Raw genomic sequence first — 13,009 nt, 5'->3', positions numbered from 1 at the left:
GGGCGAGCCGCAAGCTGTGGGAACAAAGTGCTGATGAGAAGAGAGAAGCGTTTGCCAGGGGGGGCTCGGGGAAGCCTGAGCTGAGCGGTGAGTCAGGACGTGCGGATTGGAACAGGTCCAGGTCCAGGTCCAGGTCCAGGTCCAGGTCCAAGGGCGGCTGCAGAGCGCAGGCAGCTGGGGGCGTGTGCACCCTGGCTTGGACGCAGAGTAAAGTGGGGTGAGTTTAGGAACCTCTCCATGGGATGGTGTGCTGGGGACAGGGAGAAGACGGGTTTGGGGAATCCAAGAGTAAATGTAAAAAGAGCTGGGATTTAGGTTTTTCGGACTCTAGAGCTCGTGCTCCCCTGCCTTCCAATACATGTACCGTGTATGGGACCTCGTGATCCAACTGCTGCCTGGGCTGGGGACTTTTCACAGAGAGGTGTGGAAGCATCAAGATGGGGAGAGCTTTACAGGTGGGAAAAATTACATGAGCAATGTTGCAAAATGTACATGAGCCTGGTAGGTGTGGGGAAATGTGGTTTGATGTGCCTGACTCTATGGGGAAGGAATACATACAGATAAGCCCCCTCTTCCTCTCTGCTAGGTGCTGTGCTTTCTAAGGCTGCGGCCTGTCCAGTCACCCTAGCTGAGGATCTGGGACTCCACTCAGGAACTTCTCTCTTCTTCATTGGTCAAATTAGTTGTTAAATCCTACTGATCATTCCTCCTAAATATTTCCCATACATGCCCCTTCCTCCCCATCCCTGCTGTTACCCCCTAACTGAAGCCTTCCTGGTTTCTTGTCTGCATAGTGAAAGCTTTATCTCTAGCTCCCTGGTTCTTGGCTCCCTCGGCTGTACAATTTTATGAGCCAAGTTCCCAAGGTCAAGGCCTTCGGTGGTTCCCCAGTGCCACAGAATCAAGTTCAGACACCTTCGGAAGACACACGGGAACTTCTGTGGTCTCGCCCTGGGCTCAGCTTGGTTACATAAATGACTACTTGTGCCGGTCTGAAGGTTTTCTCATTTTTCTTGTTGGGCTGGTGAAAGCCCACTCATTGTTACAGAGCAGAAGCGACTCTTACTCTGTTGGGGGCTTTAAGAACAGCGTTTGCCCTCCCTGTTGCCTCTTCTGCGCACTGTATAGCCCAACATCTTTTTCATATTTTTAAAGGATTTTATTTATTTGAGAGAGAGAAAGAGAGCTTGCATAAGAAGGGGGAGGGGCAGAGAAAGGAGAAGCAGACTCCCCACTGAACAGGGAGCCTGACGTAGGCCTCGATCCCAGGACCCTGATGTCGTGACCCAAGTGCAGGCAGACATTTAACCAATGGAGCCACCGAGGTGCCCTCTGAGCGTTTTTAACAGCAATCTTTCATATTGCACTTAAAGACAGTGACTCTCACTGGTTTTCCAGAGCAATGCCTGGCTTGAAATTGGCACTCAATAAATGTTTATTGAATTAAATAAATAATGGATAAACAAAGCCAAAATAATGACGAAAGGGTCAGATGTTAGACAGTTTTAAAAGCGAGTCAGAGGAGATTGGGGATATTCCTTTTGAAAGAAGATGATGTGTACAAATTGTTTTAGGAAAATGAGTCACATAGGGGTACTCAGATAGATTTATTCTCATTTTTATATTTTTTCAAAGGATTTTATTTATTTATCTGAGGGAGGGTCAGAGGGAGAAACAGATTCCCTGCCAAGCAGGAAGCCTGATGCGGGACTCAATCCCAGGACTCCAGGATCACGACCTGAGCCAAAGGCAGTCACTTAACCAACTGAGCTACCCAGGAGCCCTCATTTTTATACTTCTGTTCATGTTGTTTTCTTTCTCTGAGTTGCCATCACTCTGCCTCTCTCTCCATCCTGTCCAGTGCAGATCTCTCATTACAGACAGTATTTTAAAGGCTCATTGGAAAGCCAACAGGATTTTGTATAAAAAGTGAATTATTATTTGAGTCTGCCATATTTCTAAGTTAGCCTGTCCTGTCTGGGAGAAGGAAATCTCCATAAAAAGTTTTTCCTACTCACATAGTCACCGTTATATTGGGTAGTTGCTAATTTGGCTACTTTGGCATAAAAAAGGGATTCAACAGGGACACCTGGCTGGCTCAGTCAGTGGAGCACAGGACTCTTGATCTCGGGGTTGTGGGTTCAAGCCGCACGTTAGGTGTGGAGATTACTTGAAATAAAATGAAATAAAATCTTTTTTTTTAAAAAAGATTTTATTTATTTATCAAAGAGAGAGGGGGGGGGAGAGCAAGTACAGGCAGACAGAATGACAGGCAGAGGCAGAGGGAGAAGCAGGCTCCCCGCCGAGCAAGGAGCCTGATGTGGGACTCGATCAGCATGCTGGGATCATGACCTGAGCCGAAGGCAGCTGCTTAACCAACTGAGCCACCCAGGCGTCCCTAAAATCTTTTTTTTAAAGGGATTAAAAGAGAGATTTAATAAAGGACAAGAAAATTTTATTTAAAATCAGAGAAGTATATGTCATAAATCAACAACAGTATTTCCACAGAGCAAAATAGTATTGGAATTGACTGAGCCCCAAAGGAAGCAGGCATGTACTTTCTTATACCTTCATTCATTATACGTATAGAATTCTCTCTCTCTCTCTCTCTCTCTCTCTCTCTCTCTCTCTCACACACACACACACACACACACACACACATACACACACACATACACACACACACACATACACACATACATACACACACACACACAGGAACGTGCTGATAAATATTTAACCACTGGCTCTCCACCAAAAAGAGAAAGGCACTGAATTGTCATATTTGCTGATTTCCATAGATTACAAAACTCCACCCATGGCCAATTGTAAGCAACTAATGTGTCATCACTGAACACAGAGTTAAAAAGAGATGCTAACAACCCGCTCTTCCAAAGCTTGTGCTTTCTGGCTGCAACACACGACTGTGTGTACCCACTTTTGGAAGCCTGCTATGTGCTAGACACCGTGCTGAGCTCACTGAGGACACAAGGTTCTGCTCTTAAGGATATTAATGGCAATAGGGTGGTGGACAGACCACCAATTATGATACTTAAGGATTACTAAGCTAGCAGTATATGCAAAGTATTATGGAAACATAGGTAGAACACCTAACATTCATAGTTAGAGCTAGGAATTTAGTTATATAAGTCGGCCTGAGAAATTCAGGGAAGGCTTGGGGGGGTGCCTTGGGACATCATCTGACCTGAGACTCAGAAGATCACTGGGAGTTGGCCAGATGAAGAGCATTCTGGCTGAGAGAACACAACAAGTTCAGAGAACTACAAATAATTCAGGATCACTGCAGCATGAAGTGTAAGTGAGGAAAGCCACAGGAGAGTAAGCTGAACACACAGGAAGGAGGCAAGATCCTATTTGCTAATGCTAAGATGTTTCAACTGTAGGCCTCAGGGAACCATACAAATCACTTGGATAATATATCTCTGGGAGAGGGAGCCCCTAGTGAACAATGTACAGAGTGATTTGGGGAGATTGGAATTGGAGCCCAAGAGGCTGGCGAGGTGTGTGCTGGATGAAGGGTGGGGGGAGTGGGGCGCGAGGCCCATGGCGGTGTGAGTGGGGTAAACGAACAGGACAGTTATGAGCTAGAATCACTTGGACTTGGCTATATAAGGTGGAAGGCACCTTAGAGAGACTCCCAGATTTTTGACGTGGGACTATCAGATAAGAAAGAGGAAAGTCGGGATTTACGAAGAAAAATAATGGGTTTAGTTTTAGACACATTGGGTTTGATGCGCTTATGTGATGTCCAAAAAGCAATGAACTGTTGCTAGAGCCCCGTGCTAGAGACTTGTAAGCGGGTCTGGACACAGAGCAGGAGGATGACAAAGGGCGCAGCTGCAGAAGCGGGAAGGGAGTCGGATGCAGCAGGTGTAGACGGCCTTCACCGGACTGTTGCCTTTCGTGGGCCCGCTGTGAGGAGACTAGACTGCTCTGTCCCTGAACCTGCCCCATCATCTCCCAGCCTCTCCTCTTTGGAGCTCTGCTCCCCGCTTCTCCCCGTGTCTTCTCAGGGCTGCTTTGAGATGTTCTGTCGATCTTTACCGGCTCAACTCAACAGCAGGGACTCCACGAAGCCTCCCTCCCCTCTCCCCCATTTTGCTTCTCCCTCCCAAAGCCGTGTCCTCTATCCAGAACATAGTGGGCGGCTCAGGATTATTTGTGCACTTGGCCAACGGTGAGTTCCTCGGAAGATGAAGAGTTCGTCTCTCCGTGTCCCTGCGGCCCCCACACTTACGGCAGTGCTAGGTGCTTTTTCAGGATTGTGAGTGGACGTTTCATTAAGTTGAGGAGGATATTGAATATAAAGTGCCTATTGCCCAATTTTGCTTAACGTTGACCTCACTCTAGCTTCATATCTCTCACCCTTCCCCCAGCTCATAAAGGAGCCTAAAGACAGGGAGCCAGCCGAGCCTTCCTCTGTCTGGAACCTGGGATATCTGCTCGCTATTTGAAGAATGTGCAAAAAGCTACGTAAAGAAATACGGTTTGTCATTTTCAAAGTTAGCTGATTTTTTTTAAAACTTTTCTTAAAGACTTTTATTTCTTTATTTAACAGAGAGAGAGAGAGAGATCACAAGTAGAGAGGCAGGCAGAGAGAGAGGGGGAAACAGGCTCCCTGCTGAGCAGAGCATCCCATGAAGGGCTTGATCCCAGGACCCTGAGATTATGACCTGAGCCGAAGGCAGAGGTTTAACTGAGCCACCCAGGCGCCCCTGGGTTAGCTGATTTTTTTAAAAAGCTTTATTTGTTTATTTGAGAGAGAGCTTGAGCAGAGGGATGGGCAGAGGGAGATGGGAGAGAATCTCAAGCAGACTCCCTCCTGAGTGTGGAGCCTGACAAAAGGCTCGAACTCACAACCCTGAGGTTATGACAAAGAGCCCGATGCTTAGCTGACTGAGCCACCCAGTTGCACCTCAAGATTAGCTGATTTTAAGAAGTGTGTGTGTGTGTGTGTCTAAATTAAGAATGCTACAGGAGTACATCTCCTTTTTTGTAAGCACGTAGGAAAATGTATTTTTCTGTACTGGTGTAATTATGCCACAAAGCTACAAATATAAAACTGGAAATAAACAATGTTCATCTAACCAAGAGACACAAGGCTCATAACTCTAGGGGTTTTTTGCTGAGTCAGTTTATGGGTATGTGCAGAGTCTTTCCTTATACAGAATGGGAAAGGGATCATGGAAAGCTGTTCTTTGACGATAAAGATAAGATGGCTCACTTAGATACCTGTGTACTAAGTGAAAAAAAAATCACATTTTTTTCCCCATCTTAGTGAACTTTATTACTAGGAAGGATACAGGTGAATGCAGACAAATGAAATAAAACCATTAGAAATGAAAAATGGATTTGTGAAAATAGTCCCGGTAAACTCGAGAGATCTCTGATTTAGCCTGATGCAGAGGAGTTTAGTTTCATTAATTTGTCGGTACGATGAACCATAGATGAAACCCCCCGTACAACATAAGGGACTTTCTCCTCTCATATCCCAGCCTACAGCCTGATGTTACACTGTTATGCCTCCTTTCCCTCCTGTCTCAGAGGGGTTTCCTTGTTCAAGATTTCTTCGAAAAGCAAGCAGCGCTGGAGGCAGGATTTGGAGGGAGACAGGGGGAGAAGAGAAAAGACACATTTAAGCCCTTCCTTGATCTGGATTCTTCATTTTCCAGGAGCCTATTGCACCTGTGGAACACGCCTAGGGGGCTGCAGAGGGGGTCGCAGATCAGCGAGAAGGGTAACCAACGGGACAGGCAGGAAGAGAGCAAACACGAATTTGGTCACAGGCATCTCATTGCATTTGGACAAAAAGTCTATGAGTAATTGTTATTCCCCTTTTATTGATGAGAAAATCAAGGCTAAGAGAAACGGATACAATCTTACCCATCTTCTTTTACTCTTCTATATTCCTTGAGAATATTAATTTCAACATTTTATGATTTATATAAATCATATATATATGATTTATACCCCACCTGAAATTAATATTCTCAAGGAAAATAGTATATATATATATATGTGTGTGTGTGTGTGTATATATATATGACTGTAATCATATTAAAAAGACCAAGTGAAACCATAAGAAAAAGAATATAAGCCCATGCTAATAACTGTGGTTTGGGGATGTGGAGTAAAGGAGGCCTTTTTTCTTATCCTGGTGTTCTGTAGTTTTCCATAATACACATGATTGCTTTCATATTGTCATCAGCAGTAACAATAGCAACAGCAGCAAAGGCATGGGTTGCTTTAGAAAGGAACGTGTCTTTTGTTTCTTGGGCATGCTGTGTTCCTCTGGTAAGGTAGAAGGCTTGTAAGAAATTTCTGAAAACAAAGACTGGAATTTTAAAGGCTTCCTCAGTCAAATAAAACCTATAATGAAAAACTTGCCATAAACTCATGGAGTTTGTATTTGGACTCTGTTCCACAGTTCCCCCACCAGAGAAAAAAAGGAATGAATTAGGGAGACTCGGTGTAAAAGAAAAACGGTAGTCTGCTCCGTACGATATTCTTCTGCACACCCCAGGATCCGTGGAAAGCAAATATTTGCATTTGCTTTGTGTGTAGCCATAGTATAGACCATTACCAAGATTTTTTGTGCCTCCAAAATACCAAAGGACCCAATCAATTGCTTCGAAATAAACAGTCAATAATTTGAATATTTTATCCACCCAACTCTCTGCATTGGAATGGACAAAACCGACAGCTCTTCTGCAACTGTGTGAAGAGAGCTGAAATGGGACAAGTGGGCTCATTTACTCTGGGTCTCCTCGATATCAAAACAACCAATTATAAAGCCAAAGATTTAGTCAATCAGATAAATCCTTTATCTCCACAGTTCCAAGCCACGGTTTTGATGTTACACTGTAACATTTAGTCAATTACCAAATATTTAGTCAGTTTCCTAAAATATAATTGAATCTCTAAATAATAGGGAAAGGAAAAGCTCTGATCTGGATTTTCTGCATGGGGGATAAAAGTTAAAAACAAACAAAAGTGCTCTTTTGTCCCTTACATATAAATGCTCTTTTATTTCCTTTTTTAAATGGAGTTCTCTTAGGCTATACACATTTGACTTTAATAACTTGGTTAGGAAGACTTGTCCCAGAGAATATTTGTTAAAATGTAAATTAAACTTGCCTGGAAGAAAAAAATATGCAGAGAAAAATAGTAAAATAAAAGACCCTCGGTTCTAGGAGGTGGAGGTTGGAACCTTTTGAAGACTTGAGAAAAGAACAATTTTAGAAGAGAAAAAGGCCAAGGGAAGGCACGTTGATTTTGGACAAAACTGCTTGCCTTGCGTGGCTCTCACTGGTACTCAGGAGGAGGGGCGCTTGTGTCTCCTGGGCTCAGAGCCCTGGAGCTGCTGTCTCAGCTGGTGTGTCTGTTACGTTCACAACTCACCCTTTCTTTCTTTCAAACATGTCTCTGGTTCACACCCTCCTTTAAGTCCTCCTGATAGAGAATCTTCCTACCTCATGCCTGAATCACCACCAACAATGTCCAAGGCGGCCTTTCTGCTCCCTGTCTCCTGCCCTCCAAATCTGCCTCATCCCCATGTTCATCACCTCCCGAACCAGTTTGCTCACTACTGTTACACACACACACACACACACACACACACACACACTCCTATTTAATCCAATCTTTCTTTTTACTACTCCCCCAAATACATCATTCATTGTAGTCAACCAAATCACTTGACACCATAAAAATCCCACCCAAGGGCCCTTCCTTGTCTCCTGTCCAAACCTGTAACATTCTCATCCCAGCCAGGTTCTGTCTGTGTGGAACGCTGTCCCTCTTGACTCTTTTTATTTTTTTAAATAATTTTTTATTTTTTATAAACATATATTTTTATCCCCAGAGGTACAGGTCTGTGAATCACCAGGTTTACAAACTTCACAGCACTCACCAAAGCACATACCCTCCCCAATGTCCATAATCCCACCCCCTTCTCCCAAACCCCCTCCCCCCAGCAACCCTCAGTTTGTTTTGTGAGATTAAGACCTCTTGACTCTTACTTTGCAAATTAGCTCCCTCCTTTCAGAGCCTTCTCAAATGCCACCTCTTCCACGAAGCCCTCCCGGATCCCTTTAGCCCCACAATGTCCTTTCTCTTCTCTGAACACCTATCCCATCTATAATCAAGACTGAATTTCATGACATATTACTCCAGTGCATTTCCATTGATTCATACACCAGCCCATGTCTCTCAGGCGGTGCGTTATTGGCATGTGTCACAGGGCACTTCTTCAAAGGGTGGGGCTGACTGGCTCGTTTCAGGACATTTGGCGCCCCTCCCTCTTGAATGCTGACAGCGATGCTGTGGTGACAAACCCAAATGCTCCGAATACATTTCCAAATGCCTTAATTATTAAAAAGTCCCTTAGAGAAGTTACTATAACATATACACATCTGTTCAACAACTACTCTGTTTAAATGGTGACTGTGTATAGTATTTCAAAGAATGAATCTGTATTTCTCTAACAGTTGCCAACACACTGTAAATCTGGGAAGGGAGCTAACTGTCAGGTGTCAATTACCACTCCATTTCATAAGATGTCTCACTGAGCCCTCCTGGTGACCCTGGATGCTGCTATTGATCTTCCTCTCCCAGATTAGGAAACTGAGGCTCAGAGAGTTCTACCTGTTCAAGCTCGTACTATTCGACTGGAACCCCTGCATGCAAGCCCAGGATTGTCTGGAGCCAAATCTTTGACTTTTTCTTCTATCACCAACCTCTCGAAAGGCAGCCTCTCTGTAACAGCTTTGAAACAGGAGCGTGAACATGTAACTTAATTACCAATTTAAAGCACATTATTAATGCTGATAGGTACTAATGACGATAATTGAGAGGAAGGACATTAGACCGGACCAACAATTTTTTTTAGAATTTATAACAAGAATATAAATTGGAGTCTAATGAACAAATTTACTCACTGACCTTCTTTGCTGCAGACATTAACCCATGTTTGATCTCTAACTGAGATGTATATATTCTTTACTTTCTTACTGTATTTGTTAATGTTTGTCTTGGCAGATGGTCAACAGCTCTCTCTAAATTTCCCTTAATCAAGTTTTGAGTAATGGATGCCCAAACGTGCCTTGTATTAGGTAACACTGCTAGACCCAAAGTGATAGGAATCTAAGAGGTGGCAATGGTTCTCAGGTCTTCCCTCTCTAGTATTAAAATATCTTTCATTAAAAATGTTCTATTAAATCAGACTTCACAGTATCATTTAAAATGGTTATATACTCCCTTTAAGTTATAGTTTCTTATTCATTTCATGCATATCTACAACACCCAAACACCCACATTCATTAGTAGCTCATTTCAGTGTGTGCCCATATGTCCAATTAAGATTCTTTTTAAAAAATGTTTATTTAATGATATATTTTCAACATTATAAATAAAATTTAGACTTCTTTGGTACTTAGGGAAAAAAAAGAAGAAGAAATATCATTGGGACGCCTGGTCAGTGGGTTAAGCCTTTGCCTTCGGCTCAGGTCATGATCTCAGGGTCGTGGGATCGAGCCCCCCATTGGGCTCTCTGCTCAGCAGGGATCCTGCTTCCCCCTCTCTCTCTGCCTGCCTCTCTGCCTACTTGTGATCTCTGTCTATCAAATAAATAAAATCTTAAAAAAATAAATAAAATAAATTTTTATTTAATTATTTTCAGTATTCCAAAATTCATTATTTATGCACCACACCCAGTACAGTTAAGATTCTTCATATAACAGCTAATCTAGAGTTCAGGAAGTAATAACATGTATATAATCCACATGTGTACTTTAACATTTAAAGTATGCTCAGTTTCTATCTGTGCATGCCAGAAGAGCTGTATTCCCTGCAGTGGATAAAAAGAGAAAAAGCCAGTTTTGCTGATTTCAAGTTTTCTTTCTCAGCTATGAGACTAATTGTTTGCTATGTGTTTATTCTGCTTCGCAAAGAAGAAAAAGGAACTGGAAGCTAAGTCCATTAAAGAACTTGGGACAATTGTGTCAATACAGCTGAAAATGTATATGATATAGAAGTGTTTTATTCCTATATTGTCTTATAAACTGTATCTACTGTAACAAACTTACATTTCATCCACTAGTAAAACCACTGTCTAGCTGTAACCACATCCACATTTGGCCATCTAAAAGCGTAAAGGGATTTTTGATTATGGTTGCCAGGAGAAACACATTAAAAAAAAAAAAAAGTAACCATTCTTTGTGACAAAAGAATTGAGCTTGGTATTAGGTTTTTTACCAGAATACTTCCAGAGCAGAGCGCATTTTCAGTTTCTGCATGCTGGGACACTTTGTAGGGAGCTGGGGAAGAGGGTGATAGACTCACTCCCCACTAAAAACCACTAAGTCCAGGACCGGGAACCCCTTTCAATTATCTGTCTCAGTGAGCAGCTGTAGAATGGTAGAAAAGTTTCATTACGGCTCTGACTCATCTTTTCTCCAACTATCTTATCAAAGCTTTGTCATGCCATAGAATACTTAAAGCTATCCAGCTGCTCCCCAGAGAAGACACAAATAGTGCACGTACTTCGAGAACATTTCCCAGAGAGTCACACACATTTTAAAAGTGGATTTCTAGGGTTTCTGTTTATATTTCATTGTATCATCCCAGTCCCTACACTGAGAACTGCTGGTGTGCTATCACATTTCCCCCCACCTATTTTTAGATCTTTGGTTACTTTAGAGATGGATTTAATAGGTAAAGCAGAAGTTTACACTGTGAAACATGAGCATGATTGTATTTTGGTTTTGCCAACAGCTCAGTAGGGCAAAGTTGATTCCATCCTACAAAGAACTCTATGCCACATTTTTCCCCTGGACTTGGTGCCTCAGATTTGCTTACCTGCTTCCTTGAAGATACTGTGCTGTTGAAACATCTATTGGAGGTCTTTGCATTTAAATTCTTGTTCTGATGGGTTGAGTCATTTTTCCATGTCATAGAGTTTTCTTTAGGATCTGAAGGAAGAGGATTTAAGAAGAGGATCCTAGCTATGAATCCATAGAGGACGGTGGCCAGTATCATCGGCACAACATAAAAGACACCGAAGTCCATTAGGTAAATAGGTGAGTAGTAATTCCTGGAGATCTTGTAGCCACAGGACACCACGATAGCATTTTTGTAGGTGCTAATATTGAGATCCAGCAAGAAGAACCAGAGCATACAGTAAATGGATGTGAAAGCCCAGACGAAGATGATGATCTTTTTGGCTCTGGAAAATGTGCAGAGAAACTGGGCTTTGATGGGGTGACAGATGGCTATATACCTCTCGATGGTAAAGGCTGTGATGGAACAAGAGGATGCATTAATGCCCAAATACTGGAGATAAGTGATGCAGAGGCAGCCAACATAGCCGTAGACCCAGGAGCCATAGAGACTGTCCGTGATGTTGGGGAGGCCGGCAGCCACCAAAACCATGAGATCGGCCACTGCCAGACTCACCAGGTAGCAGTTTGTGGGGGTCCTCATGTGCTTGGTCCTCATGACCACCAGCACCACCATGATGTTGCCCACGATGCCCAGACCACAGATCACGAGCACAAGTAAGATGGTGACCACTTGGTACTCGAGGGCCACCACCGCTCTTGGCTGAAGCTGTGTTTGGTTCAGTTCACTCACTGTCTCGTTTTCCATCTTCACCGGCTGGATGTTTCTCAGAAGCACTTCTCAAAACATCTTCTTCCCGGTGGCCTGCCTTTATCTCCGTGCTTTCTCCCCCTGTGAAAAGTTACAGCCCAGATTCATTCACAGCCTCCCAGTTTCAAAGGGAGCCAGTCCCCGGACGGGCAGCTCTCTCTTCCTCTGCTTTCACCTCCCGTATTTCTCTAGTACCTGGGCTCACGTGTACTTCTGAAAACTCCTTATTGAACCTCTACTGTAGGCTGGAGGTACCGTTTTTGACCAGCTTCATCAGAGGCACCTGTTTCCTCTTAATGGTGAAAAACGGGGAAGTGAAACAGAGGAAGCTCCCTACTTTGAGAGGGTGCCCAGTAGGAAAAACTAAGTGATATCTGCTAGCTGAAAAATAAATACAGAAACCTCTCAGATGCTTGGGAAAAGGGGAAAGAAGAAAAAGGGATGGGGAGGGGGGTAGAGGGGGCAGAGACGCTCAATGATGAAGCTTGGTAGGAATTTAACATTTGCCTCCTTTGCTCTCAGAGGGTGGGATCACCGGGCCACGAAACCACAAGTCTTTGAGCCCCCTTGTCCTCTGCCCTCTGCCCTACCTTCCCCGTAGAAACCAATTTCTTCTCTTACCTTTTCTTCTGTGGCGCTGCCTGCTTTTTCCCGGGTGGATGAAGCAGTAATAAGTGCAAGTTTCCAATCCCGCAGGAGGGTCTCGTCTACTTTGTGGACGGGGAGACCACTTAGCTCCGCAGCTCCTCGGAACCCTTTGCAAGTGCTGGGGGACCGCACAGCCACAGCCTGGAGGGGAGCCGTGCGGGAGCTGCGCGGCGAGGCTGTCAAATCACAAAGCGTCCCCTAATGAGCACACTCGCTCTCTCCTTCTCTCCCTCCGTCTCTCCCTCCATCACCGCCCCCCCCCCGCCCGTCCCCCCCCCACTCCCCACTGACAACTGCCCGTCCCTTCTCACGGATTCATTCATGATCTTCTCGCCTTGAAGGATTTCCTTTTAAGTGTGCTGAAGACACCATCCTCAGTCTGGAAGGTTGCAATTCTAAGCAGGGATCCCCCAGAGCAGTGGGGGACGGCATTTGCTTCTAGTCGAAGTCCTACAGGAACTCCAGGACCTGAGCAGCCCTGAAATAAGTTTTTACACACCCTGTGTGATAGGACTTTGGGGAAAGCAAATCCTTCTCAGTCCAGACACGGCCCTTGAAGCTTGAAATATCTGTCTGAAAAACAAATACAGAAATCAACTTCTTCCTCTACTATGGAAAGAAATCAACTTCTTCCTCTACTATGGAAACACTTAAACCCGTTTCTCCGGGAGCCACAGACACCGGCTCCTTC

At 44.0% G+C, this 13,009-nt stretch overlaps 1 protein-coding gene across 1 annotated transcript in view; it reads right to left on the bottom strand.

The window, feature by feature from the left end:
* Positions 1 to 12,534, bottom strand: part of TRHR (thyrotropin releasing hormone receptor) — a 37,437-nt gene extending 24,903 nt beyond the window's left edge. Inside the window, exons 1-2 of the mRNA XM_004771310.3 lie at positions 12,292 to 12,534; positions 10,879 to 11,751 (exon numbers count right to left, since the gene is read on the bottom strand). Coding sequence (XP_004771367.1) covers positions 10,879 to 11,667 — 789 coding nt within the window. The 5' untranslated portion in view covers positions 11,668 to 11,751; positions 12,292 to 12,534. The remainder of the gene's footprint in view (positions 1 to 10,878; positions 11,752 to 12,291) is intronic.
* Positions 12,535 to 13,009: the final 475 nt, after the last annotated feature.

This window comes from Mustela putorius, unplaced genomic scaffold (assembly GCF_011764305.1).
Source record: "Mustela putorius furo isolate JIRA1106 unplaced genomic scaffold, ASM1176430v1.1 tig00000228_pilon_pilon_pilon, whole genome shotgun sequence".
Classification (NCBI taxonomy): domain Eukaryota; kingdom Metazoa; phylum Chordata; class Mammalia; order Carnivora; family Mustelidae; genus Mustela; species Mustela putorius.
This window is presented reverse-complemented; position numbering and strand designations above follow the sequence as displayed.